The sequence below is a fragment of the Salarias fasciatus genome, chromosome 6 (genome assembly GCF_902148845.1).
Source record: "Salarias fasciatus chromosome 6, fSalaFa1.1, whole genome shotgun sequence".
NCBI lineage: Eukaryota > Metazoa > Chordata > Actinopteri > Blenniiformes > Blenniidae > Salarias > Salarias fasciatus.
This window is the reverse complement of record NC_043750.1, coordinates 9,758,858-9,778,046: the sequence shown is the minus strand read 5'-3', so window position 1 is coordinate 9,778,046 and position 19,189 is coordinate 9,758,858. Positions and strand designations below refer to the sequence as shown.

Sequence of the window (19,189 nt, the reverse complement as noted above, 5' to 3'; positions counted from 1 at the left end):
AAGGGGCCCAGAGCCGAGCCCTGAGGAGCCCCAGCGTCCCGGTGACAGGCGTACACTCGTAGTAAATATAAGACGACGGACGACACTTTCCAGAGTTTTTTTTTTTTTTTTTTCGTTTGTTTTTTTGCATTTTTTTTCTCTATTTACTGACAAACAGAGGAAGTGACATTCTTTAAAGAGTTGCTGTGGAGTCGATGGTCACCGTGTGTGACGGTACCTTCCTCAGACGAGACGGCGACCGACAGACGATGTGATGGTGTTTGTCTATTAGAACGGGAAAACAGGCACGCACTTATTTGCATTTCAGGTGTTTGTTGTTTTTTTTTTTTTCCTTTTCATTTTCAGGAGCTACAAAAGGTTGATAAAACAGGTTTCCTCTCTTCGCATTAGTGTGATGCCCTCAGTGTTTCCCTCTACGGCAGTGATGGACGAACACACACCAGGAGGAGGAGGAGGAGGAGGAGGAAGCTCTCGTCTGCCTCTGCTGCAACAATCTGGCTGCTCGGGAAGATCCGGAGAAAATTGTATTTGTGTGTTCGCTGCCGCGCTTCCTTTTCTCTGAGAGACACCTGAGGCGAAGGTGTGTTGATGGAGGAGCGTCTTCAGCTCGCTTCCCGCCGCCTGCCGGGAGTCGCCCCTCTGGCCCTCCTCCTCCCTCCGTGACCTTTCCTCACTCACCCTGTTTATTTCCACTAGCTCTCCTCTTCCTCTGGCGCCTCCTCCTCTTCTCCAGCTGTTTGTGACTCCTCTTCCTCCTTCTCTTCCTCCTCTCCCTGCTCCTCCTCTTCCTCCTTCTCCTCTGCCTCTCCCTGCTCCTCCTCCTCCTCCTCTTCTTCCACCTTCTCCTCTGCCTCTCCCTCCCCATCCACCTCCTCATTCTTCTCCTCCTCTTCCTCGCCTTCTTTATTCCCATCTATTTCTTCTTCTTTGTCTTCCACATCACCTTCCTCTTGCTCCACTCCCTCCTCTCCCTCGTCCTGCTCTTCAGCATCGTTCACCTCCTCAGTTTGCTCCGCCTCTTCCTCTTCTTGTACTTGCTCTTCATCCTGCGCCTCCTCCTCCTCTCCTTCCTCCTGGACTCCGTTGTGTTCGCTGTTGTGATTCTCCTCGTCGTCCCTCCCGGCCTCCAGGTGGTTCTGTCCCTCCCCGTTGGGCTCCGGCGGGCTGCCGCCGCCGCCCTCGTCGCCCTCGTCGCCGACGTCCCTGTGTCCGCTGCGCTCGCTCCTCCGGCCGCCGCTCCTCAGGTGGTGGATGTGGTTGTGGTTGTTGTGCTCCAGGTCCTCCAGGGTGAGCTCGAACTGGAAGCGGTCGTGCTGCAGGTGTCGGTCCGGCGGGGGCGACGGCGACTGCGGCATGGTGTTCAGGTACCACTCCCGGTTCTCCTCCAGCGTGTCCAGCAGCTCCTGGGCGTCCGGGTGCACCAGGTCGGCCCACGTCTCCCACAGCGGGTGGACGATGTAGTCGATGAAACCCACCTGAAAGACAGAGCATAATAGAAACGCTGCTAAGAGTCTCCAGATTCACACGTCATGCTCTGGTTCGTGTTTTAGATTTTCTTCACTTCCTCTAAAACGGATTCCTCTGGCACCCTGTGTGCAGATTAGAAACAATGTAGAAACAAGTGAGTTTCTAAAAAACTCTCGCCCTGTGAACGTAACGAAGCCGCCCACGCCGCAGCCAAGTGCAGATTGCGTCACACAGAAGGTACTTATGCTAAACACGGGCCCTTTCAACATCATGAAAAGCAGATATTTTCATGAATTTAACAAAAAAAAAAAAAATATTCAAAAATGGAGTTGAAGACCCTGAACAGGAAGTGAAGTGGATGCGTTCTGTTACGTTACACAACATTTATGCAACAGGTCTGTGAATGACGCCGGAGCGAAAACCTGCAAAAGCTTCAACAGCTTCTATTTCCAGGACTTCCGCTATCGTCCCACACTGTCTCTACAACTTCATCCAGAAAAAGCCTCTTCATGCTGGCCCCCTATCTGTTTCCGGCTCTCATGGCGGCCGCTGAGGCGTGGGGCCTCACCTGACTCTTCTCCACCGACGCCGTGTGTTTGTCGCACATGGCGCTGATCTCCATCCCCCGCTCGCGCTCCTTGTCGCCCTGCCGGAAGAACTCCTCCATGATCCTCTCCGTCCACTGTCGGTACAGCGGCAGCGGCTTGGTGGGGTTGCTCAGGTCAGCGCAGTGCACCATGTTCCTCAGAACCTGGACACACACACACACACGCAGGGTCTGTGCCGGAGCTTTGCGTGGATGCACGGATCTGCGTTGCTGTGAGCCGGCCGTTACCTGTATCCGCTCGGTGTAGTGGTCCAGGAGCAGCACGCCGGAACTCGTCACCTTCTTGGTCTCCACCATGGTCTTCAGGTCGGCCAGCAGGGTCATGTGTTTGGACATGTCTGTGGCCAACACCTGCACACACACACACACACACACACAAAACTATAAACCACAACGTGCTTCCTGTCTAATACTCTTGTTTTGGGAAATGTTTGTGTCAGATGTGTTGGGTTAAAGGAACACTTCATCACTTAAAGACATGTTCGGCGTGTGAGAGTCCTGACCATGTCGATGACCAGCTTGCGAAGGCTCTGCCGCTGCCGCTTGGTGAGGTTCTGGAAAATGTCACAGTTTTCCTGGTGCAGGAGCTTGAAGCCCACGGCGAGGTGGTGGTTCTCCAGCACCGACTCGTCGTTGTACATGAGGGCCAACTCCGAGTCTGAGCAGAGGGGGGGGGGGGGTCAACACACCCAGGACAGCTTCACCTTTCACGTGTGTGTGTGTTTGTGTGTGTGTGTGTGTGTGTGTGTGTGTACACTCACTGGTGTTGATGAGAAACTGGTTGGAGACCCCGGGGTGGTCGACGTCGTGGATAGCTGCAGCGAACAGAGCGGCGAGGATCTCCAGGTCCGTGAAGACGGCCTGCAGGGACAGTTCACAGTTTCAACCTCCACTTTCTGTTCATCATGGTTTATTTTGACAAAATAAAGGGGAAAATTCATGCTTGTAAAACTTAAAACCTAAGTCTAAGGTCAACAGCTCTAAGGTCCAAATGCAACAAATACTGTATATTTAAAGTAACTCTGAAAGATACAATCTAAAGTTACACTCGTTCAGTTCAACTAAAGTTAAAAAAGGTGGATAAAGGTTGTTTGGGCTGTTTGACTCCATCAGAGAGTATTAAAATCTGATATTTTCATATTTTCAGATGCAGCAAGTAGACATTTAGGATAAAATGACAAGTGACAAAACTTTTAAAAGCTTATTTTCAACATCTGAGGTCTGCAGTAGATAGCAGACTTTTCCTTTTCTCAATTTGTAGATACTCTGTTAATAAAATGAGGGATTCTTCTGACTTTAACTGTGGATTTTGTATTTAAAGTGATTTTTGAAGTGATAGTTTCACTGTGTTTCCAGAGTTTCGCAGCGTTCTTCTCGCTGTGTGTGTTTGACCCACGTCGAGAGCAGGCGTGGACAGGAGGACGTGTGTGGACTGGGTGACATCTGCAGCATGGAGGCTGTTGTGGTACGCTACGTTGCCGTGGTAATGGTCCTCCAGGGTCATCACGTAGGTGACGAAGGTGTCGACGGGGATGCGGAACGTCTTCAACAGCTCTCGCTCCTGAGGAGCGACGGGAGGAGAGGAGGCACAGAGTTCTCACACGCCGGAAAACACTGTGTGCGCGCGCGCACACACACACACACACACACACACACACACACACACACACGCTCAAGCATGGGATTTGTTACCTGGAAGATGGCGTACATGACACAGCTGAGAGGTCTGTTGTTGGAGAATTCTGCTACTCTGAAAATGTTAAAACTCCACTTGTCCAGATCCTCCAGCTCCTGGTTTAACGTCACAAATACACACACACACACACACACACACACACAGTGGAAAAATTGTTGAATTTTTGCACAATTAGCAAAAGTTACCTTAAAAAATCAGAATTCAATGACCATAAATTGCGTGATAAAACGCGCCGTGTGGTTTTTGTAAGAGTCGCAGAGAGTCGGAGGTGAAAAACTACACGTGAATATTAGAGCACATTTAAAGCCACTAATCAACCTAACACGCTTTGTGGGAAGCAGGAACTGGAGAAAAGCCACACGGGCGAAAGAAAATCAAGCAAAATCCACTTAAAAAGGCCTCAGAATCAAACACAGGAGCTGTCAATGCAATGCTAAACACTGTGCTGCAGGAGACATGAACCTGCAGCACCACATGGACCCAAGTTATTCATTCATCAGCAGAAAGAATCTGCATCAAGAGAAAAACAAACAGTCCCCTGTCTGTTCCCCCATGTGTCCACTGATCTTTCACCACTACAGTAATTCTACAATGCAAAGTGTCTCTGATTAATAATCTTGTGAAAGATTCTCACAAAAACAGAAAGAAAGGATCCCACTCTCCTCTCTGCCTCGCATTGTGAGGGATTTTTCCTTATTTGATGAAGAATAACATTTTCAGGTTCGGGTTTCAGGTTTTATTTACGTTTAGGTTTGAAACCCAGAGAATTGTTGCATTTGTAGGTCATTTGATCTGTTTTGCTCAGGACTTTGTGGCTGCTGAGTCGAAGGGCCTCCTGCATCTCACTGGATGTAGCAGCGTTTCTCCATAATCAGATGAAACCCTGCACCACACACACACACACACACACACACACACCATTTCTAATAATATACTGCCAATCTGTATATAAAAACAAAATAGCAATCTATAATTTCTATTTAATATTCATTTTCTTTCACACATGAAAATCTGATATTGATAAATTCAGAGCAGGCGAAGCCTCGGGCACCCCAACAGGAAGTCCTGGACCCCGATTTCAAACCACTGGCATAAGAGATGCGATCATCTGCATTACAGCTACATCAAATGCTGGCAGCATGCTCTCCAGCTACAGGAACAGGTTCAACATGTGTAAATAAACATTACATCGGCGGAGTTCCCCAGTCCCGGAAAGTATTTTCAGAGATGTGTGCAGACGCGGCACAGCCCGACTCCGAGCAAACAGCAGTTATTTGTGTCACGCGTCTCGGCGCGAGTCAGACAGAAAACAACACCTTGGCGAGCTCGTCTTCGTGGTCCGTGTTGACGCCGAAGCGAGGCATGGAAGTGCTGGAGAGGCTGGAGCTGTGAGACAGTTTCCGCACTCCGCTGATGTGACTCATCGGCTTGTCTTTCAGAGTCGGAGACGGGATTTCCACCTCGTTCTGCTTGTCTACAGGTTGACGGCGGGGGGGGGGGGGAGAGAGAGGAACGTGCACGGCGGCGTTTAAAGTTTTATTCAGGAAAGGGACTGTGAGTGTGAGGTGAATGGCGATGGGAGTCCGGTGGCGCTCACCCAGGAAGGTGCTGGAGATGTATTCGGACACCTGGTTCCCAGAGCGACTCATCTCTGACAGGTGGGACAGCTCTCTGTTCAGCATCCTCTTGAACTGTGGCAGAATGGGAGCAGAGCGGACACGGTCAGTCAGACGGAGCGGGGAACCAAACGAAGCAACTCTCAACTCTCACTCAAAGCGGGGCTGGCTGACGGCCGGCTCCGCTCTTGCGCTAATTAAATGCTGTTAATGTGATAAAATCAGTTTTAAACTATTCTCTCTGTCAAAATATGTGTCAAACTACATAAAAATGAAGGCAAAATAAAGTCGCCGACTGAAATTTAACCAAAAACAGATCTCATGCCAACAATAACGTATTTGTCTCATCTGGTTGCTGGTTTGTTTTCCACTTGTTTTTTGGTGTGTACCTTGTTGGAGGCCATTTCACTGACAGAGCGGTGAGTCTGGATGGTCTCCAGCTGGTCCAGGCACCAGTCCAGCTCCTCCAGTGTGTCCAGGGCAAGCTGCTGGTACTGCTGGTCTGAAAGTGTTGCCCTGGGACTGACACACACTCCGCCCAGAGGAGACCTCCTGCAAACACGGCAGCTGGTCACAAAACTGCTTCGGACCGTGTGACGTTAGCAACAAGTGGAAGTGTGTGTGGAAATGTGTGCTTCTACTTTAAACAAACAAGTCTGTGCATAAAAGTCACGGTGAGCCAGGTGAAGAAATGCCTCTCAGCACAACGACAACAGCAAGTGTAATGTCACTCACACTGAGTTAAAGGTTAAAAACTATCCCATCAATGACATAATTAGGCTTTTGCGTGTTTTTTTTACACCCTGTCACCACGAGAAGGATCTGCCGGATGAATTGCTTCGATGTTATGTTCACTATTTAACGTGTTGAGATTACTTTACACACTATTATGTGGAGAATAAGTTGTAACTAAAAGCTCTAAACATTTCAACTACTTTATAAATGCATAATTTATTTTTTTTACACAGAATAAACATTGTCCAGTGACATGTTGGAGTTACTGAATCCTGAGAATGAGCATTAATGAGCTTTATATGATGAGCAGGCCCCTAAAGTATTGCCCTCTCGTGTTTCCTTCCATGCACGGTGAACTCTCTGCCTCGGTGTGACGTGTTCAGGCAGTACTGACTTGACTGTCGGCGTGGAGACGTTGGCGAGGATGGTGAAGTTGCTCCGCACCGACCGCAGACTGGCCAGCACCTAAATCACCACAACCACAGCACAGTGAGCTCCAGCTGAGGCGCAGGAAGGAAACCAGCTGCCCTCTGCTGCATCTCATCAGAACATTTCAGTGGGTTTATGTTTATTATAGATCAAACTTACATTTATACTAGAAAGGGGAGAAACTGTCGGCAGAATAAAGCTGTTTCTCTGAATGAATCTATAAAGTCTCACTCACTTGAGCAAAAGGTGTGACAATAAAATCTTCTGCTGTGTGCCTACAGGACAAAGGGATAAGGAATAAAAAGAGAGGAGAGCTGTTGACGTCTGGAGGTCTGGAAACTGTGAAAACATCTCCCGTGTTCAGCCTCACCCTTCGCTGGCGAGGGACGAGTTGCGGGAGACAGTCTTGGGCGACATGTCGTAGTCCGAGTCGGAGCGGTAGAGGAAGGATTCCCGTCTCTGGCCCTGGGGGAAGGAGGTGTTCAGGGTGAGGCTGGGGCTCTGGGAGCCCAGCGGGGTGTGACCTGGTGACACGCCATTTTCAGCTTCGTAACTGGAACACGGTAAGAGTGAATTCAGAGACGGCGGGAAGGGAATCGTCCGACAGAGAGTCCCGAGACGGGAGGACGGTCCGGGTGCCAACCTGTCGGCGTCGGCCTGCGTGATGGAGATCCGCGGTGGGATACGAAGCGGCAGAGTCGTGGGACGGGACACGTTGCTCAGGACCTCCGGTGACCGTGTGCGGTCCCGAGGGCGGAGCCAGCAGGGCACCTGGTTCGGAGAAACATCGTCAACACTGGTACTTTAGTGTTCAGTTATTAATTAGAGAAAAAAAACCTGCAGACATGTAAAGCTATACTCTTCCAGCCAAACATAGTTCTATAAATTACTTTCACAATTTCTTTGAGTCAAATAGCTGAAGCTGAAAATCAATCTGTCGCAGCTAGTGTAGCAAAGCCAGGGTTCCCATCCAATCCTGTCAAAGGGCAACTTTCTTTTTACAGGTTTTATTCACCTGCAAACACGGTTTTGGGGATTGTATGTAATTGTCAATTTTTCCACTGCTGACACTGTTTTAGTGATATTCAGACATAATATTGAACTTTTTCAAGTGAATCGACATCAGCATCACATCTGGAGACCATCGAGTGTTAAAAGCTGAGTGCTCCGTTAAAACCACTGCATGTAGAATGAAGCGGTTCTTATTTCATTACCGTTCTGATAATCATTTTCAGAATCTTCTGAGCTACAGATTGGCTAATAAAGAAACTATATAAACGTACATACTGTATATTTGTACACTTTGGCTCCAACTGATCGAATCAATACTCCACTATCTTCACAATCTTCACAATGGAATGCAAAAAATGCATGCTGAGATATAGAGTAAACAAATAAATAAAAACAAACAGAAACTCCAGGTCTGCCTGTTAGAAGAAGACCGTTTTTCCCAGTGATTTGGTGAATAGTTCAACAGATTTAGTGTCAAGGATTAAAATGTAAATATTCTTATAAATTCTTCTGCATAGAAAGACAATAAGTGTTTGGGAGCAGTTCTGCCTGGGCAGCAAACCGTTACTGTGCTCTGACCTGTTATGCACAGTACAAATCTAGAAAATAACTAAATTTAATAAGAATTGGGGGAACTGGGATACAGTTATGCCAGAAATCATTAGTTCTCTGTTCGATCAGGTGCTGTGCAGACCGTTGACAGCCTGTTGCTTTTTTGACTTTTAATCCCAATGGAAAACATGTTCATGTTGCCAACTGAATGTCCACTCTGCTTTTACTGTGAATGAAAAACTACGTTCAATAATCAAATGTACACTATCCAAAAACAACCCCATCATGTCCTGACAGCCATCCTCGCCACACATTTGTCACACTTCACTTTTCACAACCGACAGTATTTAACTCTCCTCAATTGTTTTCTACAATTTTCAAAGTGTGCTGGGCCTCTCACGTCAGATCGCACCCGGGGGGAATGTGGGGGTCAGGGGGCATGCCTTTCCCATCGTAATTGTTTTCCTTTTAATTTTTTAAAGAAAGATTGCAATGTGTGAGAGGGAGCCTCGTCTTTTCAACACTTCTGTTCGGCCCTGAAACGAGCTTGTTGCTCTGACATTACACAAGCTTCCTCCGCACGCTATGCACAGAGGAGATAAGTGACTTCCATCCATCGGGGGCCGTGTGGCTCCTCTCTGCCCTACGACCCACGGTGCTGCTGTTGCTGTGAGCCACCTGGAGACTTGGTGAGAGTCTTCTGCTCCTCCCTCTGCGTAGCTCGGCCCCCAGCGTGGCCCCGGATGTGTAAGAACGGCTGTAGCGAGATGACTCCGCCTTTTCTCCAGCACCTGTTATATCTGTGTCATTGCCCTGTGGGAAGTGTGTGGTGGGGGGGGGTGGGGGAGAGAGATGCATCTTTAAAGACTGAAAGGACGTTGCGCACTGTGTTGCATATAAACACTGTCATTTTGACACATCATGTTGAGGAAACTCCCACAACACGCATCTATCAGTGTGTATGGGTGTGTGCACGTGTGTGCGCGTGCATGTATTTGGCAAGGTGCATGTCTGTGTGTGTGTGTGTGTGTGTGTGTGTGTGTGTGTCTGCGATCGGGCCTCTACAGACTATGCTCTTCCAGGCTGATCTGCACTGCAGTACCGTAGCAACAAAACACTGGGGGAATGGCAGCAGTTGCTAGGCAACAGTGCCGTGTTGCTTCCATGCTGCGTTTGATGTCGTCTCCAGACCCAGATGTGGAAATATGCTCACAATCGCACGCATAGAGGAGTGTGGGCCGGTCTTAGGCGTAATCAATGGAGAGTTTGAATAATGTATGGTCTCGTGTCTTTCAGCCGAGACGCCACCGTCACAGAGACCCGCTCAGCTGGGGAGCGATTCCAGAGACGTGTGTGTGTGTGTGTGTGTGTGTGTGTGTGTGTGACCGAGTGAACCGCGCAGTGTGGCTGGAGGATGCAGACTGTCCACTCAGACTTCTGAGTGTCCGCGCAGACCTTGATGTAAGAACAAAGGGAGCCTGGATGTGTGAAAGTCGTGGCAGGCGTTCACACACACACACACACACACACACACACACACACACGAACACACACACACATACACACACTCTCAGGAACACACAGTCCCTTCTGCTCTGCCTCCTCACAAAGTTAGCTCATCGTCCCTCACCTCTTCTCCAGTCACCGACAGCACGCTGCGGCTCTTCTTCATCCTGATTGGCTCGTTCTGGGCCCCAGGGCGGAGCGTTCCGGAACCCAGGCAGCAGAGCAGGTGGAGAGCCAGGACCGGAGAGGTCAAAGGTCACTGCAAGGTCAAACCGGGGTCAGACCGGGTCACAACCGGCCCCCATCGGCGCGTGCTCTGCCAGCCGTCCGCTCTGTCCACAGCTCGGCGCTCAGATGGCAGCGATCAGGCGTCCTCCACACAAGCTCCAGGCTCAGGAGGAGGACGGCCGCCCGATATGTCGCTATTTGTTCAAAATCCAAAGGTGGCAGAAATAGCAGACCGTGAAAACATTATCCATGTTGTCCCTGTTTGGCCAGGCGAGCCGAGGGGAGATCCCAGTCGGAGCTCATGCTGCTGCCCGAGAAAACCTCGACCCCAGTTTCCTGAAGTACTCCTCCAGCTCGGAGTTGGGTTCACATGATGTTCCCCCGCCGTAAACCAGATCCCACATGAATGCAACTCCTCAGCACTCAGAAATCCAGAAATCCAGAGGGACTAGAGAGGACAGGGCATCGGGTCTTCACGCTCTCGGGTCGGTTTTTCGCCGTCTGATCCGTCAGTGGACAGAATTGTACTCCGGAGGCCGTGCCGAGTCCGACCTCGTGTGAGAGGTCCGAATGTCAGAACTCCTGGTCCAGCGTCAAATCCGCCTCGCTGCGAGGAAACAAAGGTGAAGAGTTAGAATGACCAGGAATTTGAGTGTGAGCTCATTTTCATCGCTGACTCATTTTGATCTGGGTTCCGTGTTGATTTCTCCTAATGGACTCATCTGATGCATCACAATGAGAAAGAGATCATTTATCTCCACATTCACCTTTTGAAAACCTGCTTTTGTCTCCAGAATACAAAGAAGAAACTAGTGGATATCAGCTCTTCCTGTTCTAAATATCTATTAAATGGACTAATCGATAACACAGAAAACATTTTGGTTGTGCAGGAGGTGAACCCCTACAATGTGGCTAATTCTGAGCAGATACCGCAACACCGGAGCTCTCTAATGTTATATAATTACTCCGAGCAGTCCAGGCTGACCTATTTCCATTGGATGGGACGGATTCAGCGTATGCGAGTGTCTCAGATGGAGCTGGTGCGCACAGACGGCGAGCGGTGGAGTCGACTTCTGCCAGGGTCACCACGAACACACCCTCTCCACGAAGGGGACTTTCACACTGGAGTCGGCGCAGGACCGGCGGCACAACCGGCTCTGCGCGGAGAGACATCAGCAAATGCATGGTGACACAGTGACATATATAAATAAACACAGACAATGAGCACACATGCACCCGCCGCCGCAGCCCAGAGCTCCTCCGCTCCGGATAAAGCAGCTTATAAAACCGAGCGGCGATGCATCAATATGCAGCTCAACTCGCAGCCCGCTGCTCCGTTACAAAACAGCCAGATATGTATTTCTAAAAGCACTCACGCTCTAAAGGCATGCAAACACGGGGAGAGCCCGGCCATCACGCCTGTCTGCACACACACACACACAACTGAGAGGTATGTGTCAGACAGACACGCATGTACACACACACACGCACACACACAGCTCAGCTGCAGGATGTTAGAATAAAAACACTCACCTTGATCGCCTGAAGATCAATGGCAAGATGGGCTGGGCCTCGTCTTGGCTTCCACTCGTCTCCTTCTGTCTCCCTCCGATGTCTCCGTCTTCCTGCTGTAGGCACAGCGGTGGATTCACCACGGCGAGAGAGGGGGAAAAAAAACATACACACACATACACACACACACTCGGCGTTTTCATGAATATCCGTGGCTTCACCCGCTTCCCTCCCTCCCTGTCTCTTCCTCTCCCCTGTCACAGTGGTCTCCCCCGGCCGCCACAGCCTCCGTGGAGAAGCCCATCTCAGCCCCCCTCCCTCCTCCCGCACAGCGCGTCCATTAATCCCATACAACAGTCGCCGCTCCTCCTCTCTCCATCACTACCTCTGCCTTTTTCTGTTTTGGTTTTTTTTTTTTTTCTCCCCTCTCCCACCAATGCCTTTTTTTTTTCCCTTTTATTACCAGCCACACACCATCTCCTCTCTCAACAGTCAGGCGTCATTGCGCTCCATCGTACCCACCCCCACACACAGCCCATTTTTATTGGAACACACCACTCATCATAATAAAGAAAAAAAAAACCCCAACAATAATCACGCTTCTTCTCTGTATCCCTTCTTCCTCTGTTTGCTCCGTCCTTTTCAAGCCGTTCAAGGACAAGCGGCGCATCTAAAAACATGAATCATCTCTTAGATCCACATTTGGTGTAATCTTGGACAGAATTGAATAAATGTGAACACGGAGACTCGGTTCCGGAAAACAAGAAGAAGAGGAAAAACGCCTCTTTTTTACATGAAGTTAACCTCACTGATATCATTTTAGTCCAAATTAGGCAATATGTTGTTTGTGATGGAAATCTCAGACACGAATGGAACATTTCCATCAGAGGATTCAACCACACAGGGACGTCGTCACGCTCCTGCGCTCAGCATCCGAGGAAATCCTCCCATACAAGAGACTCAGCCAAGACGATGTTATTTTTAGTAAATGAAAATTTACAGTTAATCATTAAATCATCACTCGGTTTCTTTGTGTTCAGCGTCAATAGAAAGATTTATAATCCTGTGTTTATTATTTGCACCCTTAAAGAGAAAGTCTCTCCAGATATTCTACAAAAATCATTGTTCACACTTCACATTAAGATAACAGTGACATGCTTTAGTGGTTAAGACTGGAGCAACAAGGGACCTGGAAATGTTGTGTACTGCCACTTAAAATCTCATGTCTGGTTCAATAGGCAACATGATTGGTATAAAAAAAAGCTTCCCAGAGGGTCTTTCACTTGAAAGTAATTAGGAGGATACAACTCTGAGAGATCACAAAACACCACTATAATTAAAACAGTGTTTTCAAAAGTAGCTTCTCAATAAACCTGTGTCCATTATGTACTGCAGGTTGTATAATCAATCATTTCAGACCATTTGGAGAAACATCTGTCAGGAATATTAGATATTCCCGATATCTGTCGTTCTTTCCTGCGGTCTGTGGTTTATTCCCTGTCTCCGTCTCTCTCTGCAGCAGGAAGTTCATTATCGATCAAATAAATCAATGAAATACTACCTCTGGGTCATGTTAACGGCTTTCTTTCTTTTCACTATCGCCTTTGCTTGGTCGTCTCAAATTGAGGTTTTCTGCAATATTTCATTTTAATGTAAAGTACCACATGACAACTATGTTGTAACTGTAACAATGCTGCATTAAAAACCAGCAATTTTTATAATCTAGATCATAACGGCTAAGATCTTCAACCACTAATGAGTCTTTTGTCATATTCAAGTGACCCACTGCACCACCTTGTGGTATAAATTAGTATTTCAAGATGCATGTTGGGACGAATCCGTTAGCTTAATTTTTTTTAAGTAACTGAAGCTCTAAAATGTCACATCAGGTCCAACTTCATGATTGCAGTGTTCTAAATTATTTTCATACAAACATACTGTTGAGTACTTTGAGTATTTTTGGTATTTTGAACTATAACTACAATTCCTAACGTAAACTCATGAATGATAAATGAAAATTCTGATGCAAAATATGTATCAGCTTTTGACATTTAATGTCAACCCAATTTTTAGCAAAGCAATTATGCAATAACATTTTAAAAAAATGCATGTGTTTGTGCATTAAGCTGTGAGGCTATTCTATTATTCTCCTATCAGGCATTTACGGGCATTATCTAGATTTGATTTATGCCCCGGCCCTGCGCTGATTGTTTCCTATTTACAAAAGTGACTGCACAAAGAAGCTTTGCCTCAACAAAATCCTGCACAGACCACTAAATCAAACCTACCAATTAATTATGAAGGAGAGAGAGGGTGAGAGCGAGCGGCCCTGCAATTAATTATGCAAGTGAAAGTGAAAGAGAGTGATGGAGACAAAATGAGTTGGGATTCAGAGAAAACACTGGAGAAGTTATTACTGTAATGCAGTGGTTCGGAGTGCAGGGTGGTGTCTGCCCCCCACCATGGGGGGGCACCAGAGAGCTTCAGGGGGGCAGTGATAGAAATCTGAATTATGTAAAAAATAAAATGTTCAACTAAAACTGCTGTATGTTGTTGCCACTTTCAAAAGACACAACAGTAACTCGACACATAATAGAGATGAGCAGGTCTGTCGTGGACTAGTCACTCTTACAGATTGAGTCTCAGACATTTAAAACCCTCCAAGGTAAACAGAGTGATAAAGACCACAGCTGGGCTTGTAGGAGGGTTTACAAGAAAGGAAAATTCAGCACAATCAATAAATGGAGCCATAGGATGTTTCAACTTGAACTATAATTCTTCAATAATGAACTCTATCATAGAAAAACTTTATAAAATGTAAGTTCAGTGCATGAGTCGCTCAGCTGAGCTCTTTAGCACGTAACATAAATGCCATTCAATCCCAAATAAACTGTAAAATAAAAGTTCCAGACTGAGTTGGTATTTTCTTTCAAGTGTCTGTTTCATATATTCATTTAATCGCTTTAGGTTTGGTCAGTTCAGTAGGTGTGAAGACCGGTGGTGGACCCAAATGTAGAAAATGAACAGTTTATAGGGTCAAGTCTGAACTCCAGAGGTGAGGAAGCCAAAGACAGAACCACAAGAGGCTGCAGGGACACCAGGAACACATGGAAGGGGGGCAAAGCAAAGACGAACCAACGGAGACAGACGACACTAAGTAGACTTGGGCAGAGGGCGGAGCCAAGACACGATAGATTGACAAGATGATAGAAAGATTGGAACATTGCAGACAAACACAGGTGGGAGTGATGACGCACACAGGGGAAGACATGGACAGCAGGGCAGGATGGGAGACCCACCCAGGGGGCGGGACCCACAGGATCCTGACAGCCAGCTTTAGTCAAGGAAAATGTCAAAAGTGCTTGAAGGTAATTCTGTCAAAAGTCAACAGATGTGGTGAATGACTGATCTTACCACACAAGCTTTTAATGATAAAAATGAAGAAGGTAATCTCCATCTTCTCCTTGGATAAGGAAAGAATCTACTGGGGCATCTCCTTCGACACGGACAATCAAATTCCAAAATCTAAGGTTTCCAGGGATTTCAAAACGTAGCCTGTACAGAAACAAGATTTACTACATGAACACAAAACTCAGTCCTCTATCGCCTTAATGATCATTTTAAATCTCTCACATACCTTTCCAACACAATAGTGATGGAATGGATTATTTGCACATTTTCACCTTTTAAACTGTACATTTTTCTTTCTCAAAGTAATATTTTTCTCCCTTTTTCCAAAACATAAATCTTTTTTTAACTTTTATGAATTGACATTTTAGCTTTTTTCAACTCTCTTGAAAATCAAGTCTTTCAATTCATGAACTGAGCCTGAGTTAAAGGAGAAAGGTGTTCAAGTAGACATTCTGAGCGACTTTTCATTCTTCTGACACACAACAGCGTCTCAGTGGATAAAATGTGGGGAAACTTAATGATGAAACAACTGTTGATGACACTAAATTTGAAATTGAAAAATTTTAAGACAATCAAGGCGAGGCAGAGTCATCTATGGGACTTTTTGACGGCTGTAATACGAGGCAGGTGAATTGCAAGGACAGAATATATGAAGAAAGCCAGGACAGAAACACAAAAAAAGTTGACTTTAGTTGTGAAACAATCAGAACCCTGGGATTCACAGGGCATGATGTTGAAGAAAATGTCCACAAATCAGTGCTGTGTTATAACCATCAGAGGTTTGGACATACAGTGAAAGGTGGATGAAAGTGTATTAGGTGCGGTGGGGATCATGGGTAATGCAAGGGTGAGCAACCAAAACACAACTGTGGTTGTGCAATGGTTGGAAAGAGCTATAACATTTTCAGATTCAGGTTCTAGTGTACAGTTCCTTACATCAGTCACATCTAGTGTCAGACAGGACGGATGCACTGGGTGTAGCATGAAGCACGGCGCGGAACGGAGCAGTTGAACTGATGAGTGAACTCCTCTGGTTCAAACATCACTGCTCATTAAGCTGCTGCTGTTTTATGAACTAGCCTCTGACTCCTCTTGATATTTTGGCGTATTGACAGTCTGTCTTACTTTTATCGGAGCCGAAACACAATACAGCGTGGGTCTCAGTACAGAGGGGGCGGAGCATTCTCTACAGGCTCTTATGATAGTAATTTTACCATTCAAACAAAACCTCATGCTCCCGTCAAACAACACACTAATGCTCACTTTTATTGAGCCAAGCAAACCTATATGCCTCAGAAAGCAGAATAAAGTCACAAACCGGTTCACAAACTTGTTCTGAAGAACAAATACACATACGCACGCACGCACGCACGCACACACACACACACACACACACACACACACACACACACACACACACACACGCACACACGCTCAGTCTCGTATTTCTATCCTTGTGGGGACCTTCCATTGACTCCCATTCATGTCTAGCCCCTAACCCTGACCCTTACCCTAACCCTAACCCACACCACAACAAAGCCTAACCCTAAAGAAATGTTTTTGCACTTTTACTTTTTTCAGTAACAACAACATGGTCAAGAAAACACTGTTTCTCCTACTTAGGACCAGAAAAAGGTCCCCACAAGGCACGTCGTTCCACGTTTTGCTATCCTTGTGGGGACATTTGGCCCCAACAAGGATAGAAATACGAGAACGCACACACACACACACACACACACACACTGCAGCCTGACAGGTGTCAATCTCAGAGCGTCCACTGTCCATGGTGCTGAAAATTTAGATTAAAAACTCACTGGCTAAATCTGTACCATCTTTGATACAGTTTAAATATAAAACGAACACAGATGGTCTAAAATTACACAATCTATTCAGATAGATATAGACACAGCTATCTATATCTTTTGGAATTCAGGCATATTAGAAAAAAAATAGACTCAGCGGTCTCTCATAGTTGAGAGCAACACAAGGTACATTCGAATAGGCAGGTGTTTAAGACCACAGCATTCTGATAAAGATAATATTTTTGAAGGTTTCACTGACTCACCAGTGGCTCCGATGTTAGGTTTTGGGTAGTACTGCTAGCGGCTAGCATAGTGTTTAGCATACTGTTCCTCCAAAGAGTTCAGATCAAGTGCAAAATAAAAAACTCGTTCATGCCGCACAGCCAATCAGCGCTGGCTTACAGCTCTGGGGCCTCACCTATAAAACCCTGCGGGAAAATCTGACAATAATGGTGCGTGGGAACGCAACGCAAACTTCTGTCTGCAAAAAAAATTCAGGAGCCAAAAAAAGTGCGCAGCACAGCTGTTAGCAATTTCCAAGTCACTGTTTCAAATCCTGCGGAGAACGTGTCGGTGGCCGATCACACCCACAATCCCGCCCCAACTCCACCCCTTGGCACCATATATGGGTATGCAAATGAACTCATGAATGAAATGTGGGTATATTAGACGGTGAGGCGCACGCGCGGAGCCTGCAGATAACCGCGGATCAGGCGGATGAAGTGTCGAAAAATTAAGATTTTAATGAAATTCGTGCGGGTTGTGTTGAAGCACTCAAATAAAAAAAAAAAGCAACATTTTAAATCTTATTTCAAACATAAAGAAACGAACAAAAACAATAGGAAAACACTTTATGATCAGCCAAATGAGCAAAAGTGTGCATAATCATGGCATTTACAATTTAATCGCACATTCAGCAGAGGACAACGCAGCTTGTCCTTTTCAAGGCGATCAGCGTCTCGCTGCAGAACACAAGTGTCGCTGGCAGGTGAGACACGCTGCATGCAGGCGGTGGATCTGCTGCTGAGGAGGATTGAGGTGATGCTGCTGCCGTTATTGGTGAGGTGGAGAGCCGGTCTGCTGTCCTCTCTGGAGGACACAGCAGTGGAGGGACAGGCAGAAAAATATTGAATGGGAGCAGGTGACCACAACGTGGTCAGAGCCATCGGGCCACTACTGCTGAAGTGAAAAAAGTGGTCCGACTTGAAGGTGAGTTGTCATAATTCATAGAGTCTCAACATTGCCGAAACACCTTTAAAAAAAAAGGGAAAAAAAAAACTTAACATAAAAATGTAGTGGAAATGGTTGCACAATATGATTGTGTGTCCAGGCATTATCTAAATTGTTTTGCCTCTGGAGTCAGCAGGATTTAATGCGCTGCAGCACATAGAGGCTGTGAACCCGGGATGATTCGGGGTTCGGATGTCAGATATGGCCATGGCAAAAGAGCAAACATTTTTTGTGTCAATTTGCCATGTAATTGTGAACAATTTGAAGTGTGTATCATGAGAAAAATTGTCATACAAGGGACAGTCGGTATTTGTAAGTGCAGAGACAAAGACATTGTACATGTTTATATGTGATGTGTCTGATTGCTCCCTGTGAACTATTTATTTTGTGTTTATTTTAGAAGATGCAGAAAGGAGATGGTACAGGATGGAAACATTCCAAAGCCTCTGAACATGACTTCCTCAAAGTGTCTCCCCTCATGTGCTCATCACCACTCACTGTCTGTCTTAAATGTATATTTAAATTATATCGAACTTATGTCTGTTATTTATTTCGTTATATCTGTCTTGGATCTTGGTGTAAATTATGTTTGATTTATATCTGTCGGCTTCTATCTATTATTTAATTAAATGTGTCTTCCGATTTATTTCCGTTATATTTAATTCAACTTAAATAATTAGTTGTGTCGGTCAGTATATTCCTGTTATGCAATTATATCTAATTTTACATACAAACTATATTTAACTTTTCCTTGTATGGTTGGGCTTTATATTTTTCTACTTTTCTTTCTACGTTTCTTGCTGCTGCAGCCCTGCAGTTTCCCCATGCGGGACAAATAAAGGCTTTTCAATTCCGTTTCCTTCTGCTTAGTCGTCTCCACGTAGTTTTCTGAATTGTGCGGTCCCGTACGGCACCTATTTTGTTGGCGGTGAGGACCGCAAAGTCACGCGCATTTTTTCCCTTCGCAAAATGTATATAGGTACCTGCTTTGGCGCAGAGGGGCGGCACCGCAAGGTTTGGGGCTCGTTTTGTGCGCCGCAAGCTTTATAGGTAAGGCCCCAGGTGAGGAGACGGCGAAAGAAACCTGTTGATGCTTCTGGTTTCTGCTTTTTCAAGCGGCAATATCTTCTAAGTTCGTGATTTTACATCGATAATCTGCTAGAGAAACAACCACTCATAAAAACAAAGAAGCAACAAAACTGAAATACACAAGAAGAATGTGCAGAAAAGCAGATTATTGAATGTCATTTAGCCTCACGCTCAACAGAACTCTGTGTGTGTGTGTGTGTGTGTGTGTGTGTGTGTGTGTGTGCGCGCGCGCGCGCGTGAGCGTGCTTGTCTGTGTGTGTTGTGTGTGATGTGTCATTATGTCCACTAGATGTCACCA

The 19,189-nt window shown here is 46.3% G+C and overlaps 1 protein-coding gene across 1 annotated transcript; it reads right to left on the bottom strand.

The window, feature by feature from the left end:
• Positions 1 to 692: 692 nt before the first annotated feature.
• Positions 693 to 9,967, bottom strand: LOC115390623 (cAMP-specific 3',5'-cyclic phosphodiesterase 4B-like). The gene is made up of 16 exons (XM_030094544.1): positions 9,744 to 9,967; positions 8,792 to 8,926; positions 7,194 to 7,321; positions 6,921 to 7,103; positions 6,786 to 6,825; positions 6,516 to 6,586; positions 5,776 to 5,938; positions 5,368 to 5,461; positions 5,087 to 5,244; positions 3,767 to 3,865; positions 3,471 to 3,635; positions 2,836 to 2,935; positions 2,578 to 2,732; positions 2,303 to 2,425; positions 2,036 to 2,218; positions 693 to 1,475 (listed from the first exon to the last, which is right to left on the bottom strand). The coding sequence occupies exons 1-16, from the start codon at positions 9,783 to 9,785 to the stop codon at positions 693 to 695; spliced, it is 2,622 nt and encodes an 873-aa protein (XP_029950404.1). The 5' UTR covers positions 9,786 to 9,967.
• Positions 9,968 to 19,189: the final 9,222 nt, after the last annotated feature.

Bases quoted from the DNA above. Each gene is read 5' to 3' on its own strand.
- LOC115390623 (XM_030094544.1), bottom strand. From the start codon at position 9,785: ATGAAGAAGAGCCGCAGCGTGCTGTCGGTGACTGGAGAAGAG. The intron at 7,104-7,193 runs GTTGGCACCCGG...ACCGTGTTCCAG, and splicing joins ACGCAGGCCGACGCCGACAG to TTACGAAGCTGAAAATGGCG. The intron at 2,426-2,577 runs GTCAGGACTCTC...GTGTGTGTGCAG, and splicing joins GCAAGCTGGTCATCGACATG to GTGTTGGCCACAGACATGTC.